Genomic DNA, 20448 nt, shown 5'->3' with positions numbered 1-20448 from the left:
GTCCTACCTAATCAACCCGACGCCTTCCGCAAGAGACCGGCATATCACTTAGATAATGCGGACGAATACTCCACCTGGACCAGCACACGCATTCCTACCCAGTGTCTGTTGTCCAAGTACCAAAACCAGCAGGTGTTCCTCAGGAGCGCCGGTTTTGTGAGTGGCTGTTCAGTGAGATGATAATGAATGATTTGGACGTGGATCTGTTCTTTATGTCTGATGAAGCCCGGTTTCACCTGGGTGGTTATGTCAACTCACAGAATCACAGGTTGTTGGCAGCGGGAATACGATTGACTTCCACGAGGCACCATTGCATCATCGGAAGGCTGGGGTTTGGTGTGCAGTTTCTGCACGCCGCATTGTAGGTCCCATCTTCTTCCGTCAGACGCAGACTTACATCGCCAACATTTTGAAACCATTTGCGGCGGCACTAATGGAGGAGCGAAAGAGCTGCAGTAACTTCCAACAGGACGGAGCAACTGCCCACACAGCCGCCCGAACCTTGGAGCGCATTTACACAGGCTTCACGCCTGACAGAGTTGTTAGCAGGGTTTAGTCTAGTCGCGGCTCTAGCTGGTCCCCCAGGCCACCTGATCTGTCAATGTGCCGATTACTTTGAGTCGGGAGACGTCAACTGTAAGGCATATCGAAACAAGCCTGACTGTCTTCAGGAACTGCAGCAGAACGTTTCGGGTGAGACCGCAGCAATTCCAGCAGTCCAGCTTCGATCTGCCTTCAGCAACTTGCTGAAGGGGCTGAAAAGTGCCAATACATGAATAATGGTTACTTTCAACATCTGCTGTAGTCAGCCCTGCATTTCCTTTCCTCCTCTCTGTTTCTTTATACTGTGGAACTCTGTTCTCTGGGCCATTTTTATTTGCCCCACCCTGTACTTTTACTGCAGTTAGGTTTAGGTGAACGAGTTACAGAAATATAACTAAATTATATTACAACCACGGGCATTGAAAAAATGTTATGTTTTAGGCGACAGCTAAATTTATTTCTGTTTCCATTAGCAAAATATATTTGGAAACAACTGATACCTTTCCATGATCCACTACGATAAAACGATAATAAGCAGCCAGTTTCCAGAGCGCTTGTGATGATATTCGCTATTACTTTGAGCCGAGTGGAGCGTTGGCAGGCAGACTCGTTACGCAACTGGTTCGTGCATCTCATTCTGGCTGTGCACGCTACGGAGTTTCACAAGAGACAATGGAGGACATCAGACAAACGTTTCTCAGAAGCCCATGTAAGTCAATTCGTCAAGCATCTAGGCAGCTTGATGCACCTCGATCAACATTGCATCGTGTACCTCACCAGCGTCTTCGTATGCGTGCTCACAAAGTTCAAATTCTGTAACATCTGACACCGAACGACAAATCACGCCGACAACAATTTGCTGCGGATATGCTGCAGCGTATTGATATTGTTGCCAGCTTCCTGGAAAGATGTTTCTACTCAGATGGGACAACCTTTCAGTTAAGAGGGAGGGTTAATAGGCGTAATGTTCGGGTTTGGGGTTCGCAAAATCCGCACGTTGTCATTGAACATGTTCGTGATAGCCCTAAACTAAACATCTGGTGTGGGCTAATGCACGACAGGATTGTTGGACCTTTCTTCTTTGCGGAACAAACAGTGAATGGGTCAGTGTATCTGGACATGTTGGAACAGTTTGTATACTCTCAGATACAAGACTTGCAACCCAACATCACTTTTCAACAAGCTGGAGCTCCGCCGCATTTCCTGGATAGGAAATTCCCCAGTCGTTGGATCGGACGTGGAGGACCCATTACCTGGCCACCATGTTCACCCGACATTACGCCGCTTGATTTCTTCATGTGGGGATTCGTGAAGGACGCGTCTATGCGACCAAAGTAGACGATATTCCTATGTTGCGACATCGTATCACTAATGCGATTGCAACAATAACAGAGGAAATGTTACAAAGAACTTGCCAAGAAATTGAATATAGACTCGATATTCTTCGTGCTACAAATGGTTCACATGTGGAGGTGTGTTGATGATAAATAAATAAATTGTTTGAGATGCTCTACAATGTGGTGCATTTTTCATTGTCTTCATTGTCGTATCTACTGGTTTTTTTTTCTTTCCTGGGTCTTTGAAATCAGGGAGGTTTGAGTGGGACACCCTGTACTTATATAACTTTGTGTGCTAATGTTAGTGTGACCTCTGTATTACAATTATTCTTTGATACAACATCTATGTAAACGTTTTGTTAATAATTTATATCACCGTAATCAATGCACGTATATAATTTCAAAAGTTATGTTCCGTTAAAGTCTTGGAATGTTCAAACTGTTCTTGTAGAACTGGTTCATCGACAGGGCAAAGTGTTCACATCTTGTGCGCTGAAATAGGCAAGAAGAGCAGAAAGGTTATTTTATATAGCCTCCGATGTGAGAGAATTTTGACTTATCATTCATGGGGTAAATAGGTTAGCTCCGAAGTACGAAAATCCGACGGTAAGAAGAAAATTTCAAAGCTTGTTTTACACCACAGCTATAACGATTTCGCCGCCTTTTTTAGTAGCCACAGAAGATATCCACAACCACCGCCTGGGTCTTAACTAATCAAGTCAGAATTGTATAATTGCATGTATGAGTTACGTGGTTTCTTATTCAATTACACGTTTGTGTTATTTAAACTCTGTGTTGAACACCTATATCCTTAGTCATTTACCTAGACAGGGCTGTAGTGTTTCTGAGTATCCTGTTTTACTGAACTGAAAAGTAATTGCTTTCTTTCATAATGAGAAATAGTTCACGTAGAGTAATAGATTTCTTTACTATTCAGTGAGTTTTTTTTCTGAAGTACTCCACGCGTTTCTTTATATGAGGTTACTCAGTGTTTCACCAAAGTACAATTACGAAGAAAAGATCTAAGGTGTTTTGCTTAAGTGTTAATCTTATTGAAATTTCGGAACAGTATTAAAGTTACATTCACAAAACTGTGGTAATACAGGGTAGTTACTGACTAGTAAACTTGAAGGGCGAGCGTAAGTAATAGTTCCTGTACAGTTTCGTAACAATGTCCTCCATTTGACTGACGAGGTCATCCATTTGTAAGGCATGCGGCCATACAGACTTGACACGTACCAGTAGTAATTCCATGGAAACGCCTTGATCGCTAGAAACTTTATTTATGACAGGTTTCGAGTAATCATCATCGTATTACTGTGGCAAAATTTGCATAAAAGGAAATTGAAAAAGTTTATACATAAATATTACAAGGCCAGTGTAACATCAGGAACGAAAGTAAATACCGATAACAAGGACACACAATGTGCTTGGGAAGCCTCATAGAAGTATTCTATTTCTCACTTGTATGAGCTTTCCTAAGCCTATTGTAAGTACCTGTAATCAGTATCTACTTCCGTTCCAAATGTTACATTTTCCTTTTAATATTTATGCATGTTGTTGTTGTTGTTGTGGTCTTCAGTCCTGAGACTGGTTTGATGCAGCTCTCCATGCTACTCTATCCTGTGCAAGCTTCTTCATCTCCCAGTACCTACTGCATCCTACATCCTTCTGAATCTGCTTAGTGTATTCATCTCTTGGTCTCCCTCTACGATTTTTACCCTCCACGCTTCCCTCCAATACTAAACTGGTGATCCCTTGATGCCTCAGAACATGTCCTACCAACCGATCCCTTCTTCTAATGTTGTGCCACAAACTTCTCTCCAATCCTATTCAATACCTCCCCATTAGTTATGTGATCTACCCATCTAATCTTCAGCATTCTTCTGTAGCACCACATTTCGAAAGCTTCTATTCTCTTCTTGCCCAAACTATTTATTGTCCATGTTTCACTTCCATACATGGCTACACTCCACATAAATACTTTCAGAAACGACTTCCTGGCACTTAAATCTATACCCGATGTTAACAAATTTCTCTTCTTCAGAAACGCTTTCCTTGCCATTGGCAGTCTACAATTTATATCCTCTGTACTTCGACCATCATCAGTTATTTTGCTCCCCAAATAGCAAAACTCCTTTACTACTTTAAGTGTGTCATTTCCTATTCTAATTCCCTCAGCATGAACCGACTTCATTCGACTACATTCCATTGTCCTCGTTTTGCTTTTGTTGATGTTCATCTTATATCCTCGGGGAGAGGCTACAACGCTGTCTCACTCCCTTCCCAACCAATGCTTCCCTTTCATGCCCCTCGACTCTTATAACTGCCATCTGCTTTCTGTACAAATTGTAAGTAGCCTTTCGCTCCGTGTATATTACCCCTGACACCTTCATAATTTAAAAGAGAGTATTCCAGTCAACATTGTCAAAAGCTTTCTCTACAAATGCTAGAAATTTAGGTTTGCCCTTCCTTAATCTAGCTTCTAAGATAAGTCGTAGGGTCAGTATTGCCTCACGTGTTTCAACATTTCTACAGAATCCAAACTGATCTTCCCCGAGGTCGGCTTCTACCAGTTTTTCCATTCGTCTGTAAAGAATTCGCGTTAGTATTTTGCAGCTGTGACTTATTAAACTGATAGTTCGGTAATTTTCACATCTGTCAACACCTGGTTTCTTTTGGATTGGAATTATTATATTCTTCTTGAAGTCTGAGGGTATTTCGCCTGTTTCATAGATCTTGCTCACCAGATGCTAGAGTTTTGTCAGGACTGTCTCTCCCAAGGCAGTCAGTAGTTCCAATGGAATGTTGTCTACTCCGGGGGCCTTGTTTCGACTCAGGTCTTTCAGTGCTCTGTCAAACTCTTCACGCAGTATCATATCTCCCATTTCATCTTCATCTACATGCATAAGCTTTCCTTATTTTTCTTTTGTGTAAATTTACCAGAGTTATCGGATGATGATTACTCGAAACGCATCATAAATACAGTTTTTAGCGATCAAGACGTTTTCATGGAATTACTATATGCCAAATTCTAAGATTGTTTATATTTTATGTATTTGCAGCTAAACGTGATTTTCATAATGTGTTTTAACTGAAATTTTCAGCTTTGGTATGAATTTCTGATACAATAATCTTTTGGGCTGCAAGGTTAGTTGTTGAGCCAGTGTTGCAATCCATACTACAATAAGAGTATAATGAAGTGCTGCTATCAATTTTATAACATTTGTGTGCTTCAATAAGTAACTAGCTGCAACTGTTCTATCTATAGTTGATTCTGGTGCCTCGCGCTTCATTTGTGAGCCAGCTAGTATAAGTAAGTGAATGCTTCCTGATAAACGAAATGGTGATCGGTACACGTAATAAGACTATCTGAAGACTGTTCCAATCCCAGTGTCTGTCAATAATTAGACTGATAAAAAATTCTCATGTCCCAGTTAGCAGTACTCCACCATCAGTAATTAATTGCCTATGATGATCATTAACTTCTCTGCTTTAATATAGAGGTAGGAAGTGTTACTCAGAGCCAGTTGTTGTTTCTGTATTCGTTCTGTGTTGTGCATACCACACCACCGGTACAATGCTTGCTACAATGTGCTACTGTCTCGAACCCTATGTGCAAAACAGTATATCAGTACCAAGTCATTTCTAGTAGTTAACATACTTTACTAACAGTGCTACTATTTGATTACATCTTTTCCTGACTAGGGTGTTGGCCGTTGTCTTTTGTAGTTTGCTTTGCGTCTGACAGAACCTTGGTTCGAGTACCGTTTGTTCTGCCACTGCTTCCTTCCATTAGATTTCTTTCGAGAGACGAAATATAGTCGGAAACCTCTCCATTACGCACCATCGCGGTCAAATCAAAATTCCTTTCAGAGAAGTAACACTGTCGGCGTTTTGGTAATTAAATAGGGCGGGTAGTGTTACAAAGCCTGCACGGTTAAATCTCCCAGCTGCGTTTAAGTAGTTTCATTATCCGACCGACGTTCGGACGTAGCCTATAATCGGGGAATGAAACATCTAGTTTACATCTGGTTTAGATCATTTCATTAAAGCGACCTAATCTGGCGTTTATGTATACAACCAGATTATGGGCTGGTCCGATAATAAAATACATTACATGCGGCTGAGAGGTGTTGCTCTGTAATCACGATCTTGTTAGGAAATTCGTATTGTCTGATGTTTCTTTTCTGTTAATGTAAATAGTGTATGTTTCCTGGGAAACAAAGTTTTGTTCATGATGTTTAGGCCACTTGTGTAGCACAATGCTTCCAAAATGTTTATGAAATACAGGGTGTTTCAAAATGAATGTACAGGTTTTAAGGCACTGTGGCAGATATTAAATTCACCTTACAATTATAAATAATGCACCAAATGAAGGAGAAACGCAAACAATTTTTCTTACAGTTATTCAGTGTGAACACAGATCACACATCGAGTCGATAGGCGAATTGTTCCGAAACCTTGATCAATCTGCCAGGAGTAACTTTTGCAATAATACAGTTTCTAAAGCCGGATAGATCAGCTGGTATCGGAGGCACACACACATGATCGCGTCAGATCGTGCGTGAACGCGGAGGTCTTGCATGAAATGCTGTGTCAAGCGACCCTTGCGCCCAATCAACCCGTCGGGTACGGCGCCGTTTAACCAGCCGCGTACTAAGTTATGCCAGAGAGGCTCTAACATTCTGCGTGGTGTCTGTTTGTTCTAAGTCGTGTCTTCCTACCACTTTCGCGCAACGACGCTCTGAGCGTGGTTTTTAGGGAACTGACTAGTTTGAACTTGGGACCTGTTGCTGGTAAGGAGACGCCAGACCACACATGACATGTAGAGTTCAGAAGAGTTCAGTGAGACTAGCGATGATGTAATCAAATACTTAATGATTTCAGCGTCAGTTCCACTGCACTCCCTGTAACTATTTTTAGTTACCTGGAAAAATAACGTCGAGAATGCAGTTAAGTTTACCATTGGAATTTTTATTCTACTCACAAAACATTGTTTATAAATTGCGCTATTGATGAAAGGAAATATTTTAATACAGGATGATAAAAACCAACTGCGTTCAACAAAAATGTGAACGAATATTCCCTGAATGGGTTTCCAAGTTCTACAATGAATCGAAGGATGACGTATGCCATATCACATCTATAATCTAGGATTAAATTAAGTTTAATAAAAGAGAAAACTATCAAAATTGGTCTACAGTGTCCCTCACTTATCTTTAATTATTTAACTTGTCGTAAATTACAGTGGCTGATGTGGCTTCTCAATAATTATATAACAGAAAAATCATCGCATATCAGATTTAAAATTTCAGGTAGCAAATGTGAATACCATGAGGTTCAATTGACGATCGACACTAGTATTACGTAAAAACGGGATGTAACAGATGAGACTTCTGCAGTTCTGAGTGAAGCCTTACGCGCTCTTATGCGGCATCGCGTGCGTTCATTACCTTGTTGTTGGTTAGTCAGTGTCAGGGGGCGGCGGGCGGCGCAGCTCCACACACCTCGCTGTCTCGGTAACAACTCTCTCGAACTTCTCTTTACTACAATTTACTGAAGTGGGTTTAAGAAAAAGGTATCTGGCTGTGTTTTCAACTGACCAGTCAGGTCAATGTTAACCTTAAACTCTGCCTACAAAAATTCTGTCTATCCAATGAGAAACGTTATACTTTTCGTGGTGGGGCAATGTTTTTAAAGTTTGCAACGTAACAGAGACGCGTATAGTCTCACGCTAAAACGTACAGTTGGTGTGGCCCTTTTAGTGTTATTGTAAGATCTATACTGTTCTTCTGGAGGGCTCTATCTTTCAACGTGGGCTGGGGGGTGATCTTGGCGGTTGGCGGGAGATGTGGGTGTCCCTTATCGTAGGGCCTTCTAGCTTACACGACTCTGCTCTCGGCTTCTGTTCTCGTTTCTCCCCTCGGAACTGCGTCTGTTTCACAGTGGGAAGGTATGACATGCATTTAGGCCTTCTTGTGTTAGTCTGTGGTATTCCATTTGCTCACTCGTTGATCGTATTACTTTGGACAATTTAACGTCAGGATTTATTCGTGATGTGTCGGCAGCTGGGCCAACACCTTGTAGATCGAGGTGGCTTAATGCACGCTAGACTAACGGAGACGGGCGTGAAGTACTGGAACAGGATACGTAATTAATGCTATGAAGAAAAGACCGTAGCTGGAGTAATACTTATCTTTATTATCTGGTGTGGTACATCTCTTGGTAATACAAGTGAATCTCTCTCCAGATATGGATTAACTGCGCCTTGCTAGGTCGTAGCTATGGACTAAGCTGAAGGCTATTCTATCTGTCTCTCGGCAAATGAGAGGAAGGCTTCGTACGTCTGGTCGCTAGCAATGTCGTCCGTACAACTGGGACGAGGTCTAGTCCGTGTCTTGTGACCTGCCATGTGGTGGCGCTCGGTCTGCGATCACACAGTGGCGACACGCGGGTCCGACATGTACTACAGGACCGCGGCCGATTTAATCTACCACCTAGCAAGTGTGGTGTCTGGCTGTGACACCACATTCCTCCCCCGCAAATCGGCGAACGGTCGTGAGATAAGGCTTCCGCCCGCCGTGGGGAGGACCCCATGTTGACGTATGCGAGGAGGTGGGGAGCCTAACAACAGGCGAGGCTGTGCCACCCGCACCCGGCCATTCGGTCCGAGGGGAGCTAGGAAACGCCTGAAAACCTAGTCCAGGGTGCACGTTAACATGCGGTGTATGCGCCCGTAATGATACAGGAGGGGCCGAAGGGTCGACCTCCATTGCGTCGGGGAATCCGACGCGCGATGACGACATCTGGTCCGGAGCGGGCAAGAGGTCCATGGCGGAGGACGGCTGGTCACGGGACGCGAGCGGCGGCGCGTGACCCAGGGAGGCGCGTGGCGGCTGCAGCGACGCGTCCACTGCGGGCGGCGCCGGCGGCGGCTGCGGCGGCTGCGGCAGCTGCGGCGGCGGCGCGACGCCGTGAGGCAAAATGGAAGGCAGGGTCGGTAACACCTGGGGATGAGGCGAGCCAGTAGATGGGTCCCCAGGGCGCTGACCTGACGGCACCGTCGCTGAAAGTAGACGGGGAGCGGCAGAACCCAGGCGACGACAGAGGCGCAGCTGATTGAGATGCCGACGCACCTCACCAGAGGCCCCCAAAACCAAATACATCGCGCGGCCGAGGCAGCGAAGAATGCGCCCTGCGAGCCAACGCCGAGAACCTCGATAGGTGCGATAACAGACAACGTCGCCAGGAGCAAAAGCAGGAGTCTGCCGCTGCACAGGAACCTGATGCGGCGGATGCAGCAAAGACATCAAGGGTCGATGAGAACGACCATGAAGCAACTCAGCCGGCGAGCGACCATCGCGGGGCTGAGAGCGATACGAAGACAAAAAGAGCAACAAAGCGTCCTCCCGAGAATGCGACTCTTTCAATTTCAACATCTGGGACTTGAAAGTCCGGACCAATCGTTCAGCGGCACCGTTTGACTGAGGCGAAAACGGCGCGGGTGTCAGATGTTGAATACCATTGGCCGTGCAGAATGACTGAAATTCTGCGGACATGAATTGTGGGCCATTGTCGGAAACAATAGTCTGCGGAAGACCTTCAATGCAAAAGATAGCAGACAAGGCTTGGATTGTGGCAGAAGACGCCGTGGAAGACATCCGGACAACAAAAGGAAAATTACTGAAAGCATCGACCACAACCAACCATCGAGCATTCCAGAATGGACCAGCAAAATCGATGTGCAAGCGTTGCCAAGGGGAAGTGGCTTTCGGCCATGCAAAGAATTTCCGCGGCGGTGCGGATTGTTGTTCGGCACGCGCCACGCAAGAGGAGCACATATTCGTAATCGCAGCATCGATTCCGAACCAAGTACAGTGCTGACGAGCAAGTTGTTTCGTACGCACTATACCCCAATGTCCTTGGTGAAGAAGCCGTAAGACAGAGGACTGTAACGAACGTGGTACCACGACTCTGGATTGATCATTATCCGAACGCAACAACAAAACACCACGTCGTACAAAAAGTCTCTCCTTGTGAGCAAAAAAACGGCGAACCAAAGGATCCTCGATCCGTGACTTTGACAAGGGCCATTGCGTAGCAACAAAACGCAAAACAGTAGCAAGGACAGGGTCAGCAGCTGTGGCTGTAGCTACACGACGAAAATCAATCGGAAACGATTTGACCACGTCATCGGTTTCCGAATCAATGAACATGCAAGCAAGTTCGGAAGAATCGAATGCTTTATCCTCAGCAACAGGCAAACGGGACAACGCATCAGCGTTTCCGTGCTGAGCAGTGGACCGATACAAGATATCGTAGCGGTACTGCGAGAGGAAAAGAGACCAGCGGATGAATTTCTGCGCTGTACGCGGAGGTACAGGCTTGTTCGGATGAAAAAGCGATGTCAAAGGTTTGTGGTCCGTGATGATTGTAAAGTGACGACCATACAAGAAATCGTGAAACTTTGTAACACCAAACACGAGAGCTAAAGCCGCTTTCTCTATCTGTGAATAATTTCTTTGCGCAGATGAGAGCAATTTGGACGCAAAGGCAATAGGGCGATCATGCGATCCATCTTTGTGCGCAAGCACAGCACCGATCCCGAAATCCGATGCATCCCATCCTCGTCGCCATGTGATGTGTCGGCAGCTGGGCCAACACCTTGTAGATCGAGGTGGCTTAATGCACGCTAGACTAACGCAGACGGGCGTGAAGTACTGGAACAGGATACGTAATTAATGCTATGAAGAAAAGAACGTAGCTGGAATAATACTTATCTTTATTATCTGGTGTGGTACATCTCTTGGTAATACAAGTGAATCTCTCTCCAAATATGGATTAACTGCGCCTTGCTAGGTCGTAGCTATGGACTAAGCTGAAGGCTATTCTATCTGTCTCTCGGCAAATGAGAGGAAGGCTTCGTACGTCTGGTCGCTAGCAATGTCGTCCGTACAACTGGGACGAGGTCTAGTCCGTGTCTTGTGACCTGCCATTTGGTGGCGCTCGGTCTGCGATCACACAGTGGCGACACGATGGTCCGACATGTACTACAGGACCGCGGCCGATTTAATCTACCACCTAGCAAGTGTGGTGTCTGGCTGTGACACCACAATTCGGAGCTATGTGTCATATTGCCGGATTTGCTATCATGTCAGGGTTTTCATGGAAGGTGTTGGATTTGCCTGACACCTTACAAGGCAGCGCACCATCTTGCTCCCAAATGAAGATGTGTTGATGAACTTCTTCCACAGCTGTAGGACATCAAGATAAGAAACATCAGTTACAGTTTAATCACCGAAAAAGATAGCCCCTTTAACATTCAGCCCCCAAGGGCTAAGTGTGAAAGACTCGCACTCGTTCAACATGTTTTTCAGTCACTATTTTGTCATTCCATACTCTTCCCATTGTGCACCGGTATACAAACAAAACTGTTTCAGTTGCTCTTTCAATTTGTGTATTACACTACTGGCCATTAAAATTGCTGCACCAAGAAGAAATTCAGATGATAAACAGGTATTCATTGGACAAATATATTATACTAGAACTGACATTTCATTACATTTTCACGTAATTTAGGTGCGTAGATCCTGAGAAATCAGTACCCAGAACAACCACCTCTGGCCGTAATAACGGCCTTGATACGCCTGGGCATTGAGTCAAACAGAGCTTGGATGGCGTGTACAGGTACAGCTTCAACACGATACCACAGTTCATCAAGAGTAGTGACTGGCTTATTGTGACGGGCCAGTTGCTCGGCCACCAATGACCAATTTTCAATTTCAATTGGTTTTCAATTGGTGAGAGATCTGGAGGATGTGCTGGCCAGGGCAGCAGTCGAACATTTTCAGTATCCAGAAAGGCCCGTACAGGACCTGCAACATGCCGTCGTGCATTATCCTGCTGAAATGTAGGGTTTTGCAGGGATCGAATGAAGGGTAGAGCTGCGGGCCGTAACACACTGAACAAAGTGCCGTCAATGCGAACAAGAGGTGACCGAGACGTGTAACCAATGGCACCCCATACCATCACGCCGGGTGATACCCCAGTATGGCGATGACCAATACACGCTTCCAATGTGCGTTCATCGTGATGTCGCCAAACACGGATGCGACCATCATGATGCTGTAAACAGAACCTGAATTCATCCGAAAAAATGACGTTTTACCATTTGTGCACCCAGGTTCGTCGTTGAGTACACCATCGCAGGCGCTCCTGTCTGCGATGCAGCATCAAGGGGAACCGCAAGCTGTGGTCTTCAAGCTGATAGTCCATGCTGCTGCAAACGTCGTCGAACTGTTCGTGCGGATTGTTGTTGTCTTGCAAACGTCCCCAAGTGTTGACTCAGGGATTGAAATGTGGCTGCAGGATCGCTACAGCCATGCGGATAAGATGCCTGTCATCTCGACTGCTAGTGATACGAGGCCGTTACGATCCAGCACGGCGTTCCGTATTACCCTCCTGAACCCAGCGATTCCATATTCTGCTAACCGTCATTGGATCTCGACCAACGCGAGCAGCAATGTCGCGATACGATAAACCGCAATCCGACCTTTATCAAAGTCGGAAACGTGATGGTACGCATTTCTCCTCCTTACACGAGGCACCATAACAACGTTTCACCAGGCAACACCGGTCAACTGCTGTTTGTGTATGAGGAATCGGATGGAAACTTTCCTCATGTCAGCACTTTGTAGGTGTCGCCACCGGCGCCAACCTTGTGCGAATGCTCTGGAAAGCTAATCATTTGCATATCACAGCATCTTCTTCCTGTCTGTTACATTTCGCGTCTGTAGCACGTCATCTTCGTGGTGTAGCAGTTTTAATGGGCAGTAGTGTATTTACAATTGTAAGTTGAACTTAAGAAATGCTACAACGCCTTAAAACTGGTATGTTCATTGTGAAACGCCCTGCAGTTTACACAAGTAAGAACAATTATGTATCTGTTAGAGAAGCAGTCGACATTCTTTGGTGATAAGGTGATAAAATGTATCTAAATTAATCGTTGATGTCATTGTATTCAGTCTAAGAGCTCAATACAATTTACAGGTGCTGAAGCTCTCTGTGTCTAAGGCACTAGACATACTCAAAAAGAGACTAAGTGATGGATCTACAGCACAGGAGGTTGAGCTAGACCAGTGGAGAGAGACACTTTCTGAATTTGTGAATGACAGTATAGTGCAGCAGCTGACAACAGCCAGTGACAGTACCACGCTGCGCGGTGCACTTGGTGCGACGATGTTGTACGACGCAGTAGTAACAGGTAATGCAGAATGGGTACGACTGCTGATCCAGGCTGGGGTTGACCTCAATGTACAGTTCAGTAGGGGTGTGACAGCTACACATGAGGCAGCAGTTGCTGGGAATGTCGACTGCTTAGAGTCGCTACTCTCTGCTGGTGCTGACGTCAATGTGAAAGACAAGTCAGGTCTCACTCCACTGCACTGCGCAGCAGTGACGGGCAGGGCGCAGTGTGTGAAGCTACTGCTGCGGGCCGGCGCAGACGCGCTTGCGCAGGACTCGGAACGGCGAAGTCCGCTGCATTATGCAGCATATGCAAGGGCTGCGGAATGCGTCAGGCTACTGGCCAATTCAGCCAAAAACCTGGAGGTTAGAGACCTTGAAGGCGACACACCACTGCACTGCGCTGCAAGGAATGGCGACGTTAAAAGTGTGGAGCACCTGTTACGTGCAGGGGCTCACAGCAGCCCATTGAGTGACACCGTGGGCACACCTCTGCACGTGGCAGTATCGAGAGGCAACGTCGACTGCGTGAGGCTGCTGCTGCAGGCAGGGGCCAATCCGACGGCGGGAACTGCTGGTGGTTCAACTGCGATGCCCTTGGCCGCGCGGAGAGGCAACCCAGATAGTGTGAGGCACATCCTGAAAGCTGGTGCGAGTATCCAAGAGAAGGATGATATCGGTTTGACTCCGCTTGCCATTGCAGCAGCATCCCACAGACCAACCTGCAGGAGGGTACCGGTGGAAGGAGGAGCTGACGTGGACCAGAGGGACTGTGAGGGTCACACACCACTGCACCACGCAGCAGGGACGGGCAACGCTGAGAGTGTGAAGCTACTACTGGACGCTGGTGCAGATGCACTTGCCCAGGACTCGCTAAGTAGGACACCACTGCATGCAGCATCAGGCCAGGGGAATGCAGAATGTGTCAGGCTACTGGTGAAGAAAGGAGCTGATGTCGACAAGAGGGACAGCATTGGTAGAGTACCACTACACTATGCAGCATGCTATGGCAAGACTGAGATTGTGAAGCTACTGCTGGACGCTGGTTCAGACCGGCTTGCGGGGGACTTCCAAAGTAGGACACCACTGCACGTTGCATCAGTTGGGGGGAATGCAGAATGTGTCAGACTACTGGTGAAGAAAGGAGATGATGTGGACAAGAGGGACAGCAACGGCCTAACACCACTACACTATGCAGCAGCCAGTGGCAAGACTGAGATTGTGAAGCTACTGCTGGACGCTGGTGCAGATGCACTTGCCCAGAGCTCGCTAAGTTGGACACCACTGCATGTAGCATCAGGCAAGGGGAATGCAGAATGTTTCAGACTACTGGTGAAGAAAGGAGCTGATGTCGACAAGAGGGACAGCAACGGCCTAACACCACTACACCATGCAGCATCCAGTGGCAAGACTGAGATTGTGAAGCTACTGCTGGACGCTGGTGCAGATGCACTTGCCCAGGACTCGCTAAGTAGGACACCACTGCATGCAGCATCAGGCGAGGGGAATGCAGAATGTGTCAGACTACTGGTGAAGAAAGGAGCTGATGTGGACAAGAGGGACAGCAACGGCCTAACACCACTACACTATGCAGCATCCAATGGCAAGACTGAGATTGTGAAGCTACTGCTGGACGCTGGTGCAGATGCACTTGCCCAGAACTCGCTAAGTTGGACACCACTGCATGCAGCATCAGGCGAGGGGAATGCAGAATGTGTCAGGCTACTGGTGGAGAAAGGAGATGATGTGGACAAGAGGGACAGCAACGGTGCAACACCACTACACCGTGCAGCATCCAGTGGCAAGACTGAGATTGTGAAGCTACTGCTGGACGCTGGTGCAGATGCACTTGCTCAGGACTCGCTAAGTACGACACCACTGCATGTAGCATCAGTCAAGGGGAATGCAGAATGTGTCAGACTACTGGTGAAGAAAGGAGCTGATGTGGACAAGAGCGACAGCAACGGCCTAACACCACTACACTATGCAGCATCCAGTGGCAAGACTGAGATTGTGAAGCTACTGCTGGACGCTGGTGCAGATGCACTTGCCCAGAGCTCGCTAAGTTGCACACCACTGCATGTAGCATCAGACGAGGGGAATGCAGAATGTGTCAGGCTACTGGTGAAGGAAGGAGATGATGTCGACAAGAGGGACAGCAACGGCCTAACACCACTACACTATGCAGCATCCAGTGGCAAGACTGAGATTGTGAAGCTACTGCTGGACGCTGGTGCAGATGCACTTGCTCAGGACTCGCTAAGTAGGACACCACTGCATGTAGCATCAGGCATGGGGAATGTAGAATGTGTCAGGCTACTGGTGAAGGAAGGAGATGATGTCGACAAGAGGGACAGCAACGGCCTAACACCACTACACTATGCAGCATCCAGTGGCAAGACTGAGATTGTGAAGCTACTGCTGGACGCTGGTGCAGATGCACTTGCCCAGGACTCGCTAAGTAGGACACCACTGCATGCAGCATCAGGCAAGGGGAATGCAGAATGTGTCAGGCTACTGGTGAAGGAAGGAGATGATGTGGACAAGAGGGACAGCAACGGTGCAACACCACTACACCGTGCAGCATCCAGTGGCAAGACTGAGATTGTGAAGCTACTGCTGGACGCTGGTGCAGATGCACTTGCTCAGGACTCGCTAACTAGGACACCACTGCATGTAGCATCAGGCGAGGGGAATGCAGAATGTGTCAGGCTACTGGTGAAGAAAGGAGATGATGTCGACAAGAGGGACAACGACGGTGCAACACCACTACACCGTGCAGCATCCAGTGGCAAGACTGAGATTGTGAAGCTACTGCTTGACGCTGGTGCAGATGCACTTGCTCAGGACTCGCTAAGTAGGGCACCACTGCATGTAGCATCAGACGAGGGGAATGCAGAATGTGTCAGGCTACTGGTGGAGAAAGGAGATGATGTGGACAAGAGGGACAGCAACGGTGCAACACCACTACACCGTGCAGCATCCAGTGGCAAGACTGACATTGTGAAGCTGCTGCTGGACGCTGGTGCAGATGCACTTGCCCAGGACTCGCTAAGTAGGACACCACTGCATGCAGCATCAGGCGAGGGGAATGCAGAATGTGTCAGGCTACTGGTGGAGAAAGGAGATGATGTGGACAAGAGGGACAGCAACGGTGCAACACCACTACACCGTGCAGCATCCAGTGGCAAGACTGAGATTGTGAAGCTACTGCTGGACGCTGGTGCAGATGCACTTGCCCAGGACTCGCTAAGTAGGACACCACTGCATGCAGCATCAGGCGAGGGGAATGCAGAATGTGTCAGGCTACTGGTGGAGAAAGGAGATGATGTGGACAAGAGGGACAGCAACGGTGCAACACCACTACACCGTGCAGCATCCAGTGGCAAGACTGAGATTGTGAAGCTACTGCTGGACGCTGGTGCAGATGCACTTGCCCAGGACTCGCTAAGTAGGACACCACTGCATGCAGCATCAGGCGAGGGGAATGCAGAATGTGTCAGGCTACTGGTGGAGAAAGGAGATGATGTGGACAAGAGGGACAGCAACGGTGCAACACCACTACACCGTGCAGCATCCAGTGGCAAGACTGACATTGTGAAGCTACTGCTGGACGCTGGTGCAGATGCACTTGCCCAGGACTCGCTAAGTAGGACACCACTGCATGCAGCATCAGGCGAGGGGAATGCAGAATGTGTCAGGCTACTGGTGGAGAAAGGAGATGATGTGGACAAGAGGGACAGCAACGGTGCAACACCACTACACCGTGCAGCATCCAGTGGCAAGACTGAGATTGTGAAGCTACTGCTGGACGCTGGTGCAGATGCACTTGCCCAGGACTCGCTAAGTAGGACACCACTGCATGCAGCATCAGGCGAGGGGAATGCAGAATGTGTCAGGCTACTGGTGGAGAAAGGAGATGATGTGGACAAGAGGGACAGCAGCGGTGCAACACCACTACACCGTGCAGCATCCAGTGGCAAGACTGAGATTGTGAAGCTACTGCTGGACGCTGGTGCAGATGCACTTGCCCAGGACTCGCTAAGTAGGACACCACTGCATGCAGCATCAGGCGAGGGGAATGCAGAATGTGTCAGGCTACTGGTGAAGGAAGGAGATGATGTGGACAAGAGGGACAGCAACGGTGCAACACCACTACACCGTGCAGCATCCAGTGGCAAGACTGAGATTGTGAAGCTACTGCTGGACGCTGGTGCAGATGCACTTGCCCAGGACTCGCTAAGTAGGACACCACTGCATGCAGCATCAGGCGAGGGGAATGCAGAATGTGTCAGGCTACTGGTGGAGAAAGGAGATGATGTGGACAAGAGGGACAGCAACGGTGCAACACCACTACACCGTGCAGCATCCAGTGGCAAGACTGAGATTGTGAAGCTACTGCTGGACGCTGGTGCAGATGCACTTGCCCAGGACTCGCTAAGTAGGACACCACTGCATGCAGCATCAGGCGAGGGGAATGCAGAATGTGTCAGGCTACTGGTGGAGAAAGGAGATGATGTGGACAAGAGGGACAGCAGCGGTGCAACACCACTACACCGTGCAGCATCCAGTGGCAAGACTGAGATTGTGAAGCTACTGCTGGACGCTGGTGCAGATGCACTTGCCCAGGACTCGCTAAGTAGGACACCACTGCATGCAGCATCAGGCGAGGGGAATGCAGAATGTGTCAGGCTACTGGTGAAGGAAGGAGATGATGTGGACAAGAGGGACAGCAACGGTGCAACACCACTACACCGTGCAGCATCCAGTGGCAAGACTGAGATTGTGAAGCTACTGCTGGACGCTGGTGCAGATGCACTTGCTCAGGACTCTAAGTAGGACGCCACTGCATGTAGCATCAGGCGAGGGGAATGCAGAATGTGTCAGGCTACTGGTGGAGAAAGGAGCTGATGTCGACAAGAGGGACAGTAACGGTGCAACACCACTACACCGTGCAGCATCCAGTGGCAAGACTGACATTGTGAAGGTACTGCTTGACGCTGGTGCAGATGCACTTGCCCAGGACTCGCTAAGTAGGACACCACTGCATGTAGCATCAGGCGAGGGGAATGCAGAATGTGTCAGGCTACTGGTGGAGAAAGGATATGATGTGGACAAGAGGGACAGCAACGGTGCAACACCACTACACCGTGCTGCATCCAGTGGCAAGACTGAGATTGTGAAGCTACTGCTGGACGCTGGTGCAGACCCGCTTGCGGGGGACTCACATAGGTGCACACCACTGTACTACGCAGCCTTGAGGAGGAATAAAGTGTGTGTCATAATGTTACTGTATGCAGCCTGGGTCAGACACAGAGCAAGCAAATAAAGCTGGCCATAGACCACTCTACTGTCCAGCTACGTCTGCTGTTGAGGTCAATGTTCCGGCGGCGCAATGTTCATGTGAGTGAGGTGTTCAAAATTTACTTCTCGTCTACAGGTCGTTTAAAAGACGCACTAAGCTGTTCATTCACGGAAATCAGCACTCGTTTGAACACCCACTTAAAAAGACCCTTCTCCTACCAGAACATCAACCTCAACGCAGCTTATGGTAAGCTTGTACAGTCCAACCGAAAACTCTGAACGTTTCAAATTCAGTAAATAAAATTTTTAAAGCTTTGATGTAAGCTCATTTGTACACATTTGGTTTAAATACATAAAGTGCCTGGCAGAGAAAAAATAATGTTGTGTTAAAAAAATTGTAGCTCGTTGCTGTACTCTCACAAATAACTAAATAAACTATGTTTATATTCTGTAATAACGTTCCTTACCTTTACCTGTCTACAAAAATATGCCTTTAACTTATTATTTTGTAAGTTACAGAGAAAAACGTCTCTGACTACCTAAAAGAGCCTGCATGTTACGGTAAGCACATTGTTAGTTACATATGATACAGAATATAGCATCAAGAAATTAGGCGTGTAAAGCACGACAGTACACACAAACTACAGGTAGGCAGAATTAAAATCTGGTCCCTGGCTGGGAGAGGAAATTATGAAACACAGTCAGTGCAGATAGGGGAAAAGAAAGAGATGTCATTGACAGAGAAATGGAAAGAGGAAGAAGCGCAACTGGGAAGACATGCGACCATTTGGTTTACTCTTTGCACTAGAACTGGCTGCATTCGTTAATATTTCGTGGCCACACGCACTTTCCTGTAGGTTTTCAGCCATGTCACTCACAAATTATTTTCGTCTTGATTTGTCTCTGCAATTTACTTGGAGCACAAAGTATACACGAAAGAAAAGACTTAAGATTTAGGATAACTGTTCCTCCATTCGTCTCTCTGCACAGTTCACATATATGTACTAAAAAAATCAACTTTCGCACTCTCCTCTGTGTCTTTAAACAACAAACCGCCCTTTTGCCGCCCACTCCCTTTTTCAACGACGCATTGCTCGCACTCTCCTCCACAATCGCACCCCAATGATGTCCCGATACAATGGACGAGATATCTCCCAACGCGAGACGCTTTCAAAGTATACAGCAACACATTTGTTCTCAAAGTAGCCGACACAGGCGCACTGGTGGAACGATGGTCGCCCCACAGGAGACATCTCACAAAGAACGTCCAATGCCGCCTCAAGCTTTGACGCTGGTTTCAACTCGGCCCAAAAGAGAGTCCAGAGGTCCCTTCTTGAATGTCATATCCGATTGAAGCCATTCCTTGATGATTAGACCCCGAATTTAAATAATACTCATGTAAACAACTTTTCTAAGTATTAACAGATATTTTCTACACTGCCGAAAAAAATTAGTACATCTGGTAAGATGATTTCGATTTCGATGCGATGACGGCGTATGGCACTTGGGGTTTAGTACATCTATTGGTAGTGGGTTCAACCTCTACAGCTCCCTCTAGTACCATGGAAGTCATTCCCTCATGTCTTAGCAGATGTCCTATCATCCTGAACCTTCTCCTTATCAGTGTTTTCCACATATTCCTTTCCTCTCCGATTCTGCGTAGAACCTCCTCATTCCTCACCTTATCAGTCCACCTAATTTTCAACATTCGTCTATAGCACCACATCTCAAAAGCTTCGATTCTCTTCTGTCCCGGTTTTCCCACAGTCCATGTTTCACTACTGTACTCCAGACGTACATCCTCACAAATTTATTCCTCAAATTAAGGCCAGTATTTGAGACTAGTAGACTTCTCTAGGCCAGAAATGCCTTTTTTGCCATAGCGAGTCTGCTTTTGATGTCCTCCTTGCTCCGTCCGTCATTGGTTATTTTACTGCCTAGGTAGCAGAATTCCTTAACTTCATTGACTTCGTGGCCATCAATCCTGATGTTCAGTTTCTCGCTGTTCTCATTTCTA

The 20448-nt window shown here is 47.2% G+C and overlaps 1 protein-coding gene across 1 annotated transcript in view; it reads left to right on the top strand.

Moving 5' to 3' along the window:
- The window catches only part of LOC126209803 (uncharacterized), a 254717-nt gene extending 235868 nt beyond the window's left edge, over positions 1-18849 (top strand). The window contains exons 3-4 of the mRNA XM_049938939.1: positions 12933-17825; positions 17941-18849. Coding sequence (XP_049794896.1) covers positions 12933-17825; positions 17941-18456 — 5409 coding nt within the window. The 3' untranslated portion in view covers positions 18457-18849. The remainder of the gene's footprint in view (positions 1-12932; positions 17826-17940) is intronic.
- The last annotated feature ends 1599 nt before the right edge of the window (positions 18850-20448 follow it).

The sequence above is a fragment of the Schistocerca nitens genome, chromosome 10 (genome assembly GCF_023898315.1).
Source record: "Schistocerca nitens isolate TAMUIC-IGC-003100 chromosome 10, iqSchNite1.1, whole genome shotgun sequence".
NCBI classification, from domain to species: Eukaryota; Metazoa; Arthropoda; class Insecta; order Orthoptera; family Acrididae; genus Schistocerca; species Schistocerca nitens.
The sequence above is the reverse complement of the archived record's forward strand: the minus strand, read 5'-3'. Positions and strand labels throughout refer to the sequence as shown.